At 39.9% G+C, this 16086-nt stretch overlaps 1 protein-coding gene across 4 annotated transcripts in view; it reads right to left on the minus strand.

The window, feature by feature from the left end:
* The window catches only part of LOC100229224 (TLE family member 4, transcriptional corepressor), a 95799-nt gene that overhangs the window by 47747 nt on the left and 31966 nt on the right, over positions 1-16086 (minus strand). For all 4 annotated transcript variants that reach the window (XM_030257418.4, XM_030257416.4, XM_030257417.4 and 1 more), the window contains one exon: positions 11176-11250. In XM_030257418.4, the coding sequence (XP_030113278.1) occupies positions 11176-11250 (75 nt within the window). The remainder of the gene's footprint in view (positions 1-11175; positions 11251-16086) is intronic.

Below are 16086 nucleotides of genomic sequence, written 5' to 3' on the forward strand. Positions count from 1 at the left end.
ACTAATGGTATTTTCTTTTCTGTATATTCTTCTAGGCTGTCTAGAGTAAGGAATAAAATAACTCTAAAGTCACATGTACACAAATAGGTAAAAAAGATTTGCTAACGGTTTTTATCTGAGTAACAGTAATTTTTAGAACCACCATTCTAAATGTTGATGCTTAGCTTAATTCTTTTCCCAACACATCTTAAGAGATCAACTTTTAAGTAAAATGTGATAACAAACCCACTAACAAATTAGCTTTGAATGCTCTCTTGTTACAGTCAGCACATTCAAAGCCTATTTTCCTGGAAGAGGTTCAAGTTTTTACTGGATACTTTCCAAGCAGCTCTGTGTTTGCAGTAATCTACCTCCTTCCCTCTTACAGACCTTGAGAAGTCACAGCCATTACTCAAACAACCTGAACATACTACTCTAACCTGAAGACATTTCTAATGTTAGCAAACTAGTGTCTCAAAAACATATTTTCTCTTTTATATTTTTAAACATGTTCACTACTGGTACCTGCAAAACCACTGGGAGAGGACCTCAAAAAATCTGAATCAAATAGTTTCACTGTTTGTTTGAAACAAGTTAAGTGATGTGGTTGGTTGCTCAGAGTGAATCATTAGTAAAATAGCATACAGACAAAACAGAACCCAAGATGATGAGAAAACAAAGACATAAAAACAATGGCTCAAGAATACACCATATCAATGTCAGTGGTTTGAAAAGCAGCAAAGGCAATTCTTTGGCATACACAGTTATGAGTGTAATTAAGATGATATGAACTTTTATCTGTTGTGCCTGTTCACATTCTTGATGTGATCTGCACTGTTTGTACTTCCTTTGCACTGTTCTCTCTCTGTTGGCAGATATTTAAAAAACAAAAAAAAGTTTTTCTGATGTTATGATACAAGACACCAAAACAGTCCACAAAGAGAGTCATATAGCAGTTCCTCCAGTGGAATGGTTCTGGAGCTATATGGACATATCCCAAATAATGGGTTTGCATAAAGAAACAATGGTACTGATGCAGAGTAGAACAATTTACTACCCTTACTCTTTAAAGAGAGAGTGAGCATTTTGAAAATTATTACAGTGCACAGACTAAAAGCAAATATCCTGATGGGAATCCTACTACAGACCACTAACATGAAGACGCAGACAAAATATTCTATAAGCAGCTAGCAGAATTCTCAGAATCATAGGCCTTCTTCTGATAAGGGATGTCAACTTATGTCTGCTGAAAATACAACACAACAGAAAGGAAACAGTCCAGGAGGGTCCTGGAGGACTATTTCCCGACACAATAGGGAGGAGGGAGGCAACAACGGCTGGTGCCCCACTGGACCTGCTGTTGTGAACAGACAAGGATTAGTGAGAGAGGTGCTGGTCAGAGGCCATTTTGGCCCAGTGACCATGGGTTTATGAAAGGCACATCCTCCACATCCTGTGGATGTTGTCTACATGAACTTTAGTAAAGCTTTTAACACTTTTTCTCATAGCACTCTCTTGGAGAAACTGGCTTCTCATGCTGTGGATGAGTGCACTCTTTGCAGGGTATAAACTGACTGGATGGTTGGGGCCACAGTGCTGGTGAGTAGTTACACCAGCTGGTAGCTGTCAACAGTTGTCAGTAAGGATGTTCAGCAGAAACTATCTTCAACACTGAGCTCAGTGTTGAAGATAGGCTCTGCTGAACATCCTTACTGACAATCTGGACAAGGGGATTGAGTGTCCCTTCATTTCAGCTGGCATATGACACCACGTTGGGCAGGAGGGCAGGAAGGCTCTACCGAGGGTTCCTGACTGGATCAATGAGCCAAGGCTAATAGAATAAGGTTCAATAAGACCAAGTCACAACAGCCCCATGCACTGCTACGGGCTGGAGGCAGGATGGCTGGAGACATGACTGGTGGAAAAAGACCTGTGGGTGCTGGTTGACAGCAGCTGAACATGAGCCAGCTGTGCCTAAGTGGCCAGGAAGATCAATGGCATCCTGGCCTTTATCAGCAACAGTGTAGCCAGCAGGACCAGGGAAGGGATCATTGCCCTGTACTCCCACTCACAATGCCACACCTGGAGTTCTGTGTCCAGTTCTGGGCCCCTCAATTCAGGAAAGACATTGAGGTGCTGGAGTGTGCCCACAGAAGGGCAACAGAACAAGTGAAAGGGTCCGGAACACAAGCCCAGACCTGAGTCTGGAGAGGCTAAGGCAGCTGGGGCTGTATGAACTGCAGAAAAAGAGGCTCAGGAGATGTTATCACTGTCTAGAACAGTCTGAGAGGAGGTTCTAGTGCAGCAGAAGTCAGTCTCTTTTACCAGGCAACTAGCTATTGCATGAGAAGAAATGGCCTCAAGTTGTGCCAGGGGAGGTTTAGATTGGATATTAGGAAAAACCTCTTCACTGAAAACACAGTCATGCATTGGAACATGCATATCCATGCCCAGAGAGGTGGTGGAACCACCATACCTGGGGAAACACTCAGAAAAACTTCCAGATATGGCATCTGGGAAAATGGTTTAATTGTGAACACAGCGGTGTTGGCCTGATGGCTGGATTCAATGATCTCAGAAGTCTTTTCCAACATAAAAAAATTCTGTGATTCTATGAAATGTATCAGAAATTAGTGGAAACTAAGTGCTCAGATAGAACTGATCTACTAGAAAATTTGGATAGGTCTGTTCACAAAGGGGAATGAATACAGACCTTAAAAATCCAGAAATAAGAATGAAAAATTATGAAAAAGGAGACAGAATAAGGAGCAGACTAGTATAATAAGGACAATAATAATGCTTTTTTCTTTTTTTTTTTTTTAAGAATCAAATGCCGTGCTACTTGCTGTCTAAGATTCAGCAATTTATGTCTTTGAGGATGCTGATTCCACAGAAGGAAAGCAAGCTCTACTGACAAAACTAAGGGGAGAAGGAAAAAAAATCAATAGCCGTTATTAATCAGAAGAAGAGCATTTAGAGCTCCTACATAAATAACAAAGAAACCATCAGAACCGTATCTCTACAAATTGCTTCAAAGATCTTTTAAGTGATCTAGGAACAAAAAGTCATCTCCCAAATCATATTGTGGGATGAAAGGCAATATATGCAGAGCACATTTCCGTTCTTAATCATATATATGGGAACATCTGTCAGGGTACATGTTTCATCATTTGTCCTCCCTTCCACTCTAATGACTAGTTTTCACTCAGCAAAACAGCATAGATAGAGAACAAAAAATTAATACAACCTACTAACAAATAAAAGATTCATGGCCAAAAATTGGACATAATCTTATAAAGGGAAAACCCTAGTCCTCTGCAAAACACTAAGTTCACCTTCCCATGGTATTAGAGGTCCTTCTTCTAATTGCAGGACTTCACCTCAATTTCACACTGGAGGTGGAGGGAGGAAGAATTAAACTCTTCAAAAGCACTTTCTATTATCATTTAATAAAGGGTAGAAATTCCCACATAAATCACAGAACTTAAAACTCTCTTCTTCCTTCTCCTCCATCAATTTCTATTTAAAGTAAAGAAAATCCACATCTGCCAGAGAAGGCAGAAAGCAGAAATTGTAAGCTAAAGGCCTTGCCATGAGGTGTGCCAGTGGTGTGATAAGTGCCTTGACACACCAAACCTCTGCTTCAAAATCTTTTCACACAGACCAATGCAAAAAATAACAAGGCAAAAAATCTGTGCTTTCTGCTATGTATAAACAGATGGCAAAATTAATCTTAGGCTAAGTAGGTGCACACTGGTCAGGTACCTTATTTACCAAATGCTCCACTAATGTCCTATCCACAGACACTAGGAAGAGATTTTTTTTTTCTCCTCTGGACTAACAGTAAAAAGACAACATCTCTGTTGGGATTTTGTAAATTTTGGTCCTTTCCTTTAGAAATGAGAGTAACATCTGTCCTTTTCCCAGCAGACTTCTAAATAATCTTCTAGGGTCGCCACAGAAAATAGTTTCTGAAACTGTGGCCTAAAAAGTGAAAAAGTTACCATCTGAGATGTATCACAAATCAAACAATGAAAGCTAGAAGTAAAGCAATGCACTGGTCACAGAGATGTTCAAGTGGCTAAATCTATACGCAATTCTATTACCAGAGCTTTTAAAAGTGGCAACTGTAATTCACTTCTAAGATTCCTCACAAGGTATGGTTTTAGAGCCATGTAATACCAAAATAAAATAGATGTATGGTTTGCATCTCACAAATTTATTTCTCTAATGCATCTTATCAAGTTAATCCTTACCAAGTTAAATTTCTACAAAGCAATTACTGAGAAGCAGAGATTCTTTAACTCTAAGTGCTCACACCATGTTTCTTCATGCTTACAGCACACAAGTACACACAGTGTTGGATTTCAGCAAGTTGGATTTCTTTGAGGAAAAAACATGGGTTGCACAGACTGATCCATTCTTTCCAACCCATTCTGTGCCTTTAAAGATGGCTATTTCTGGTGCAGCTGTGGTCCTATGCAAAGGACTGCAATGCCTGCTCTTCTTGGAGGTGAACAGTCTCTTCCCACAAGTGTTGGGACATGTGGATACCATAACCTCTCTCCAAGCAGATTTCACTGCACGAAATCTGTTGTGTTCTGCCTCTTTAATGTAGTGCCCATTAGCCAGGTAACTGAAACTTAAAGTAAATTATTTTGCTTTAATGCAACTTCCTAGTTACGGTGGCATTGATAAAGGAAGGTCTTGACAAGGATCAAAATCACCTGTTAAAGTTGCAGCCCCAAGACTGTGGAAGGGCCACTTGCTCTTTTTGCCTTAGCCTCTTTACAAAGTACAACAGGGAAAGCAGTAGACCCCTGCTCCACAAACATTCCTTGAGTTAGTTCATCAGTGTTTGTGATGCATTCATATACCCAAGGACATGACTGTGAAGAATTCACCAAGCAATAAGCAAGTAACAGCCTTGCTTATAAAAAATCAAACATTCTGAAATATCACACAATGCAATAATTCAAGACCTCCTACATTCCTTCTTCATCGATGGACTTAATATGTTGAAATACTCTACTTATGCAGTACTTTAGTGTCCATCCCAGTTAAGCACAGAGCCCTTGCCCTGGTCCTACATTTAAGACTGAAGACGTGAAAAGTACTATCCACCCACCTGAAGCAATGCAAACATTTAACTGACCCACTCTACAATGCAGTCCTGGTCCTCATTCATTGCTGTAGGCAGCAGCCAACAAAGTGTGGTTGGGAAGAAGTCTAGGTGGCAAACATACGACCTTGTTTAGGAGTGGTATCAGAGCTCCTGTAGTATGAAATCTTGATATAATAGCACCTTTCTTTAGGTCATACTGTACAGTAAGGGTACCTATTTACATACACAGCATTGTCAATGAGTCCATAAACATTACTGATTTTGCAGTCAAGTGGTTTCGGAAAATCCCTGTCTTCACAATACTTTGAAACCCAACAGATAGACTTTTTCTTTTTTTTTTTTTTTCCAGAAAACTGGTATAAAGCCATCACTGATGGCAATACATAGCATATAATAGACCAAAACGGAGCACAACACATCTGGATATGGTTGGCAACAGCTTCCACTTACTGAAGTACAGACCTCACTGGCAACAATATTGTCTGCTTTCTACAGCGTGTAAAGTGAAAGCACACAAATATAAGTCATATATAAAATATTGCATATGTTCATTTTACAGAACATCACACAAATTCTCCACAAGACTCTTCATATCTGCACTGATTAACCCTAATTTAAAAAACAAGATACAGTGGTCACACAGCTTTGATACCAGCATTTGTAAAACCCTGAGAAATGTGGAGACCAACATCAGGTCTTCTGCCTGATGAGATCAAGTGTGGGAGCCACTACACTTGCGTCATACATGTTTAGTTAAGTAGAACGAGCAAAGCCTCTGGCACCAGCACACTGGCAGTGAGACACTGCAAGTGGTCAGCACTTCATACTACAATGCCTGACTGTCTATAGTGATAGACAAATATAAAATCAACTAGCTACCACAGCTACTGAAAATAGGACAAAAAGCACAAGACAGTGTAGCAACAGTATTTAAAATCCATTCTTGGCAATATAGAACATGGAAATTGTTTACATTCCAGTTAGGTCCTTCAAAAATCCTAAAAAGATCATTTTCAGTTCCTTTAAATGAAGATGCTGCATATGGAAGAGATTTATTTAAATTAGACCTCACCTTCAAGGCTCTCTCTGAGGCTGGCACATGGAAATAAAGAAACAAGATGATAAATTCCTCAAAAACACCTCTTTGTAACCAAAAAACAGGGTGTCTTTAACTTAGCTGGACTTCAGGTGAGTAATTCAAAACCAAAAATGCTCACCCAAAAGCCTTCTACAAATCAATTTCAGTCTCTAGGCAGAATCAAAATATTTGCAAGACCATATCACCACTCAATAAAAAATCAGCGAATGAGGGTAATTAAATGGGGAGCAATAGATTTCAACATTTCTTTAGGATACATAAATATACATAACTTGAAGCATATAGCCATTAAGTCAATCTCTACTGTCCCATTTTAACAACCTGCATACAATATACAGCAGACCACCAACTTGTTTTACAGACGTCAAGTTTCAGCCACTGTTTATCACACCTTGAATGAACAGCAAAGAACGGCTGGAGAAAGAAGTGACTGTTGTCCCCATGCTACAACACATTCAATCTAACTGCCCTTGCTCATCCTCTCTGACACCACCATTTCTGAATGCACACACCTGGGCAGGAACAACTTTTCCATACAAACTGTGTACTGGTTCAAGTAGAAAACCCTCACTCCCTCCTCACAGCACCTTCAAACACATGAGCCAGAAACAAGCCACCATCTGAGAGGAGCAGGAGATGCCTCTGCATGTTAAGCAGCATTTGGCATCTGCAACCCTAGACAAGGAGTCACGGCAATCACGGTAGGCACTGAGGCCAACTCTTCGTTTCAAGTTGTGTGTACTTATCTGCACCACACTACTTTCAAAGGCTTCTGTGCCTGTTTTCTAAACAGCTGCTGTTCTCCAGAGCTGTAAAACAATCACTCTCTTGAAAGCAAACAAAAATTACAGACCTTTTGCGATGGGTCAAACAAGCATCTTGGCCTCAAACACAGGGTAGAAATTGTGACAAACAGTGCATTTAAGAAGAACAGTCTTAACACAGTAATTATACGTGACAAGACAGAAGGAGTCCTTTCTTTCAGTAACTGCCATTTGCTTATTTTTTAAGAAGATAATAAAAGTGGCGTGATAAAACAAAATGCTTAAAAACTAAACCAAAGCCATTCTTTTTTCACCCAGATGCATAGAATGGTAAAGAAAAAGAATTATTTCGATCATTTCCTTAGTAATACACGTAATATTTAAATAGATTTAATAGTGCTGCTCCAAACCAATGAATTATGAGTTTAAAACCTATTAAAATGTAATGTTTTCTTCCTGAGCTGAGGGGAGAGAGATTTAAATTCACTGAATTTTAATATTTCAGCTTGAGCTGCAGGAGGTAGAGAAAGTCCAAATGAACTATTCCATCAGCACCATTCAAGCATGAACATTTTAATCAGTTTTACTTCCTTGGAGTTCTCCAACACAGTTTACGCTGTCATTCTGAAAGCACTTAACACAGAGGGTGTGAAAAACCACCAAGGCTTGTTATTGCCTTCACAATTGATGGCAAATAATTTTGCAGACTTCCTATCATTAAAATGTCACTGCTAAAAATTGAGGTTCAGCATTTCTTGTGCTAAACTGCATTTTCTTTGAACACCATCACATACCTGTTCTTAAGTTTTTGGTATATTTATCTCTCTCCATGTGATGAGCAGGCACACAAGCCTTCATTTCTGCCTTACTACCCAACTTCATTTGAAAAATGACTATTTTAAACAGAAAATTCCTAAAAAGTTATGAGTTAATTCCCTGGTTCCCTTATTAAAATGTAACCACACTCACACAGCATGTTCCAATTGTGTAGTATAATGGATTAAATACAACAAACCCCAACATTTTAAGAAAGTTAGATGGCTCAATTTATTAATACAGGAAAAAGTAGCTCTGGATGGGCACTACAGACTGCCCTGAGCAAGAATGCTACAACACACTGCCCATGGCAAACACCAGAGGTAGACCCTGGATGGCTGCAGATTTACAATCCTCCTGCAGCATGCTTATGATACACACCCAGTTTTGGTTTGGCTTTTCTCAGTGCATCTCTCCAGAAGATGATAGATGATATTTAACTTGTTTGAGCCCATCAATAGTTTTAAACTGAACATGACCTGTGAAAGAAGTCATTATAACTCTGTTTCATTCCATTAAACATAACTAGTTTATTGTCAGGAGAACAGGCAGTCTCTCTGGGTTCCGGGCTCACTTCAGTATTTTGCATTTAAACTGCATGGATCAGTGATTTGGTTCATTTACCAATGAAGATAGAATAATATTGCAAAGTTAAAAGGTGCTTCATCAGATTCCATTAAATCAGAGCACATTCATACAAAAATATATACATGTGAAACACAAAGCGAGATATGATCTGTGCACCTTCAATTCTTTCCTTGTGCCACACTCCATTTTGGTAGCATGCATTTTTAACTCGAGGCCAGAGTTGCTCTGTTTGAACCAAGACAGTTTAGCGTGAGTGAGGTGAACCAAACAGGATTCCCGCAAAATAAAGAGAGACCTAAGCTACAGTCTTATTTCAAAAATTCCAAATACCATTTCTGTTTTTGTCTGATACACAGTTCAATAGGTTGAACAAACGCTGGCAGTTTTTAAGGTACCACAGGGTTAAAAGAACACAAACCCTGCCAGGCTTATTAAACAGAAAAAATAACATAAGACAACATAATCAGATACATAAAAAAACCCCCATGATTTCCAATTATGTTCTTTGTTTTATTTTTATTGGTATTCACTTTACAAAGTATGACAAGCCTTTTCTAGCCCCATGCTACATTTTCAGACTTTAAATCTCTCCAAGTGCAGACATAACACTGTTGTGGGATTCTTGCAACATGATCATAAGCTTATTAGATAACTTGTGCTTCTGGTTATTCCATTTTTAAAAAAATAATCACTAAAAGACAGCACGAGATTACTTATCTATAAACCTAATGAGTACTCAATTTCATTCTGTATTGCTCCTGTTTTCCTAAAATTAAAGAGGAACACACAGTATTTCCTATGGTAGCATAAAACAGCTGAGCAAACAAAGGCAGGTAAAAATCAGGCTTGTGAGGGAGGCAAGGGTTGGCTGACTTTAATGCACAAACCCAAAGTCTGAGAGTTTAGAGAAGTTTGAGACAATAGAATTTCAGTTGACATGAAAAGATAAATTCAGACAGGAAGAGAAAAGAAAATTTACTTCTCTCTTTACTTCTCTCTTGGGGGGAAGACCAAGAGAATTACGGCCAGGCTCCCAGACAAGTGTCTCATCTGTTTATTTTTATTCTGTGTAGTTTAGTGATCCAACGAAGGAGGACAAATTTAAATAACTAGTGTGATGGCCAGTATTTGTAACATCACACACTTTACACTTGCTTCCTTTACTAGAAATCAAGTTTCTTTTTGCAGTCTCTCTCTAATGCAAACAGAAGTGAAAGGCAAAAACGTGCACAGGTAGACTGTAAAGTATGAGTGTGCACAGACACACAAAACCACACATGCACATATACACACGTGCCACAAATGCACATGCAGCACACATGTATAAAAACTTAAACAAAAAAGCCAACCTTTAGCTACTTACTTTATGCAAAGAATGTTAATAAAAGGCAATATTTTTTGTTAGGTAATGAAAACTAATTGGGAAATTATTCATTTCCCACTCTCCCCACTGGAGCATAACAGACATACAACAAATGTTATTCATGATTCTACACGATGTGCTCTGATTCACCCCCTTCTTTCTAACGGGCACTTCAGAGGAAATAAGGGTTACTCTTTTCCATTTATAATTTCTAATTGACTACCAGTGCTTTCTTGTGGTCAGAGGTATACAAAATTCAGTTAGAAACAGCCTATTAAAAATGAGCTACAATCAGACTGCTGCTCTAAACTACTGTCAGCAATGATCAGAAAATCCTGATTTCCTTGTTAAAAGACAGAGGTATAATTGAAGGCATATCTTCACTTCAGATTGATTATTCGGCGACCCTTATCCACATCTTCATTCAGCAATTTGAATTTTAATGAAAGTAAATGGAATAATTAGCATTTCAAAGTGTGTGTGATATACTGAATAAAAAAGGAAAAATACTTTTATGTATAATCTATACATAAAAGAAAAAGCATTTGGGAGGATGCCGAAGATACGAAGTACAGTTGTAGTGTCTTCATTAGAATAACTAAAACAACTGCTTGCTTCAGCTGCATAATTATACAAGAGAATAATGTGTTATTAAGTATGACTTCTCACCTTTATTTTATGTAGTGCGAACACCCACAGTTTTCATTGCTATGTCTCTTCTCCAGTTGCAAAATATAAATACTGTGGCTGCCCACACCTATAAAATTTCTGTACTGGGCTAATACCACTGTCAGCAAAAGTTTTACTGGCGCTCCACGTACCTGTATTTATAGATGACTAAGAGCAGGACACCTATAAGCACACTGGAGATGAGTTCTTCTGCTACTGATCTTGGTTGTATGTTTGGGTATTTTGGTTTTGGTGGGCGTGTTTTGGTTGGTTAGTTTGGTAGTGGGTGCTTTTTTTGTTTTTTTATAGTAACAGCTATTTTTTGATGTAAAAATAAAAACTGTGGTTAATACTCAGAGTCTTAACTGATACTCCTGAACCAACATGCAGAAAAAAATGTGGGCAGCAAGGATGAAGAAAAAAAGTCTATTATATCAAGGGTACCTGTTACCATGGCTGCAGAAGCAGACTGGCAGGTGGTATGCAAAGGAAGCAATATTACTTAAATAGAACAATTAACAAAAAAAAAAGAAAAAACAAATACTGAGCCTGCTTTGGGTAATACATACAACACAGACATTAATTACCCCATTAGTCTTCTTGGCACAGTGCAAGCAAAAGTCTTCAGGTAGTAACCAGCTTTTATGAAGGTCAAGCTACTGAACTTCACCACTGCCCACAACTTTTGCCCACCTGATGGAAATGAGTTCATGCAAGAGAAAGAAAAACTATTTATAAACACTATCAGAGCTAAAATGGAAAGACCACATACCCCAATGATTGCGTTCAGTTCTGCCATGGTCACTTGTTTGGCACGCTCCACAGCCTGCACCACTTGTTGCTGGTGCTATAAATGAAGATCAGAAACAGAATAAAATTATTTGTTTTCTAAATTATTAAGCATATATTCTTACTTTTACTGTTTTTATTTGCTTTTCTAAGACACACAGGATCTGAAGTAACTGTTCTCTAATAAACAGTCACATTGTCTATTGATAAGTAAAAATATATAGGTAAGGGGAGGATTTTTATCTTTATGCCATCACATGCTGAGAATTACACCTTTGCTTCCTGAAGAGCTCTTTCGCAACCTGGCAAAATGGGAAGTTGTCTTCCTTTTGTTCATCAACACAGTGTGCTTTTGAATTTAAATGACATCTTCAAATGTAAGCCTCTTTCCTTACAGCCATGGAAACTTTATGAATAAACCCCACCCAGTTTTCTGAAAAGAAAGGTGTGTCTTTTCAACAAGCACATGGCAACCACATCACTGAAAAATATACAGATTCTCCTTCTAGGTACATTTCAAAGCAGCCCAACTGTAAGAAGAAAATGTAAAATAATATTCACAAATCTGTCAAACATTATTTCAATCCCCAACATGTAAATTTTAATATCTTTAAAAAGTCCATCAAAAACACGTGGTCTAATTAACAACACGGTTTACAAACTCCAGTTTGAGTGATACTGTATTCCTGCACTAAATTTGACATGGCTGTGTGTTGAAAGCCAACTGGTAATTATTTGAAAACAATAACTACAAACAAAATAAGATTCTCATCTTGCAGCCAGATCCATGCCTGCTCAGGCCTCCACCAGTGGCAAATTAATCTTCACAGGCAGCCTTGCAGAATCAGGATGACACAGAACAAATAGGTGCAAGGAGGGGTCATGGAGAACTGCGAGTAGGTTGCGCAAGCTGCACTGAGAGTGAGACATTGTTGATTTACAGCCACAGGTTGAACAGAAAAAGGAGGGAGGTCCTGACAATCTGGAGGGGTACAAAAACTGTAAAAATGAAACACGAGCTTTGCATCAAAACCAACATCCAGATGTTTGCTGGCACAAAGTTTAAGGGAAAGGTTGAGAAGATCCCTTTAAAGATTCAAGTTTGCCCTCCCATGGCTGTGTATATGGGCAGAATGGAGCCAAGGTACAGACCAACCTCCTGAGCATCCTCAGCAGAAGCAAGAAGTTGCATAAAATGAAACAAGGACCCAAATCCTCAAGGCCACCTCCAACACAAGAATTAGGTGAAGAGAATCAGGACTCCTCAGGGAGCACCCTAAGCCCCAGTGCAGGAGGGGTTTAAAAGGGAGATGCTGTAAAAAAGGGTGGTGCTACTTCAGGGGCTGGCAGGCCCAGATTTCACAATTCTCAGTGCAACAAACAAAAATGGCATTTTCACTTACAAGCCCTCTTGCACAAAAGTTCTCAAGGCAAGGAAAAACAAACCTAAAACCCACCCATAACTTATGTCCCAGTTTTGGCCTGTACAGAGTTATTTTTACGCAGCAGCCATGAGGTTTGGGTGTGTCTGGGCTGTTCTATACCATCGCACCTCATTGCTTCAGGGCAGAAATAAGGGACTCTTGGGCTTCCAGAAAAAATGGCTTTTCGTTCAGGAAAGCATGGCAACTGGAAGGTCTGTCTTTCATTGGTTTTTGGTCCTGGGATTGGTGAGCAATTTTGCTTGTACATCAGCCTCTTTTGATACATTTTTGCTTTTAGCATTGTTGCTATTACTGACTGTTTTCTTATCTCATGGCTGTTTCTAGTTATTTGTTCTTATCTCAACTTCTTTCTCCCATGGAGGAAGGTGCTGGGGGAAGTGGCTATATGGTTTTTTCTTCTTAGTGGGAACACTAAACTGGGGAGTGCCATTCCTAACCAACAACACCAAAAAATTCTAATCCCAACTAAGAAAAACAGATAAATGCAAGCAATGAAAGCTGTAATTTACAAACACTCCTGGAAGGAAGAAAATTGTTTTAGGGTTTGTTTGTTTTTAAGGGAATTAAGGAAATGACTGGTGACCACATAGAATACTGCTACTTTTTAGGTGTAAACAGAATCACAGAAGTTCCGTTCAGAGTTTTGTAAAACTACACTGCCAGTATAAACCAAATCTGCCCGATCTGTCTTATGAGAAGACAATGTGAATGTAGAGTTGTGTTTGCACTGTATATCCCCTCATAATGGTTTGGCCCTCCATATCCCCTCTTTGTATCTGTTTGGTTCATCCCAGCTTTCCCATCAGTACCTGTATGTCCCAACCCATCCCCCTGTCTCCCCCCAGGTGATGTGTCCTTTACCTGCTGACCACGCCCCTTTGTCCAGACCCTTCTGGCAGGGTCACCAGGTGCTGGGACTCCTCCCCCACCCCCTCCTCAGTGGTCACTCTCAGGCCATGCCCCCAGAGAGCCACTCCCATGTCCTTCCCCCTGTTGGCTGCTCGGGTTTCCCCACCCCCCTACATCTGGCTGCTCTGGGTGGGGACACTGTCTCTTGCTCTGGATGTCCTTCGAGGTCAGATGTGGCCTGGGATCTCTCCAGGCCCTCATTAAAGTTTGGAACTAATCCTGAGGAGAGTGCCTCTTTACTTCGCTTGTGGGACCAGCTCGTCTTTGGACTCACGTGGGAGCTTCTCCAAACCCCCCGGGATTCAAGGAGAAGCCCTTCCGTCTGCCCACCTCGCCCCATTGCCCAGCTGGCCGGGCCCCACTGGGGATATGACCTGTGGATTCGAGGGGGAGACGCAGCATGTGAAGACTAAAAAGCAGGCTGAACATTAGCAAACCATTATTCTTGGTATTCAAGAAAAAGAATTTAAAAATTAAAAATCCAGTGTACCCCTGTCAGATACCAGAAAAAAAGGAAATCATGATACTCAAGCACCAATGTGTTATCAAGCTGCATGTGTTATCAGCTCCAGGTTATCACTTGTTAAGGATAGGTACAGCTTTCATCGATTATATAGCTGCAAGGCTGGTGACCCACGACTCTATGTGTCAACAGGGTGATTATAAAAATTACACCACTATTTTCGGTAGAAGTCATTCACACCATGGAATTTTTCATGAATTCATTGAAAAAAAAAAAAAAACCCAAAAAAAAAAGAACAAAGCAGAGGTTTTAAAATATTTACTTTTTTAAATAAAAGCATTTACTGAGAAGTTTATGGTCATCTTCTCCTTCCTACCACAGGCAATGCTTTTTGCACTGAGGTAAGAAAGCTCTTGTATATATGAGTGTTCTATTCCAACATCAATTTACTTAAATCCTTCCCAGGAGAAGAAAGAACTTCTAAGGCATCTACAAAAGCCGGCCTAAACCTATCAAAATTACTGCAGAAATTACTTCACTTTGCATCCAGGATTTGGGAAACAAGTCAACTCCACAAGAGTTAAGAGTGTTTTCTGTTCTCTTACAGCAAACACATAAAAAATACCTCTCAGAAGAATTCAGGAAAAATGTTATTTCATTCTTAGATCAGAGGAAGAGAAGGTGAAGGTATGGACTACCAAAACACCACTTTCAGATTTCTGCCAGAGCAGTCACACAGTCCATCTTGCATTAATTTTAATAGGTTTGGGATCAAGACTTCCAAGATAGGAGAAAACCCAAGGGCCTAGTAACACTGAACCTACATTAGGTACAGTAGAGACAATTACAACTCTCTTATTGCTAGCTACTTTAACATTGATTTAATCTTCAGTGGCTTTATATTCAAAAGACTCAAAATAGATGATCTGTAATTAGCCTTACCATCACTTCCAGTTCATTGCAGCAACAGAGGAGACGCTTCCTCAGCTCCCAAAAACACCCAGGGTTGAGTGACCCTGGCACTACTTCAAGTTACAGACAAAAACCACACATATGATTGAAAAAAGGTACAGAAAAGCCCAATCAGTGTTTTGAAGTGCGAGCTGTCTGCTTACAGCCTTTCTGAAACTGGGGTGGGCTGGGGGCTCCATGTCACCAGCCATTTCTATAGAAACAGGTGGGGATCTTCACACTTAAAGAAGGAGCCCAGCGGGGTCCAGGGACCCACTGCAACCTAAAACCAAGGTGAGGGGCAAGGAGCCCAGGGGCCCACTGAGCAGGATGGCCGCTGGCTGGCCCAGCCTGAATTGGTATCCATGGGTGGATGGTTCCAACACCTACCACATGTGCATGAACACCCTCCTGAGCCAGCACACCAGCAACAAGTAGCATTAAAACCAAGCAGTACACATCCACCTGTCCATCATGTAGCAATTTACAGCCCAGTAAAAACAGCAGCAACAAAAAAGGGTTACTTTTCCTCCAACCAAATACAGACATGGGGTTGCAACTTTCACACACATTTAATGCTAGCCTTCATCTGTGCACACAAGCAAATGATAGATCTGTGGTTTTTTCAGTTGTGGGAAAACAGCATTTTGCACTGCATTTAACGTGCCACAGCAATGAGCTCAATACCCTGCCCCACCTGTCATGCAGACTAGTACTGTTTCTCCTTTCTAGCTTTGTCTCTTGTTTCTTCTCCCCTTTTTGTATTCTATAATGAGCAGTGTGCCTGTACTTGCCTCATTTTGGAAAATCACTTATTTTAAGTCTCACAGTATGTAGCAACAACTGCAGAGACCACAAGAAGAATCTAGGTTTTTCACTATCACATTGTCTCACCACACACTTGTCACCTAGCCCTGGCTTATTCACAGGTGGAAAATTCCTGGCCTTTTTATACCATGTCAGAGCTCTCCACAGCTCCCAGTGACAGGGGAGCTGTGCTGACAGCAAGTGAGTAGCCAAAATTCCCACTGGCATGGACACAATTATAGTGGTGTTAAAAACTCCTAATTACAGCTTGTCTTCAGAATCACCACCAACATCCAAAGCAAAACTCACTGAAAAATTT

The sequence above is a fragment of the Taeniopygia guttata genome, chromosome Z (genome assembly GCF_048771995.1).
Source record: "Taeniopygia guttata chromosome Z, bTaeGut7.mat, whole genome shotgun sequence".
NCBI lineage: Eukaryota > Metazoa > Chordata > Aves > Passeriformes > Estrildidae > Taeniopygia > Taeniopygia guttata.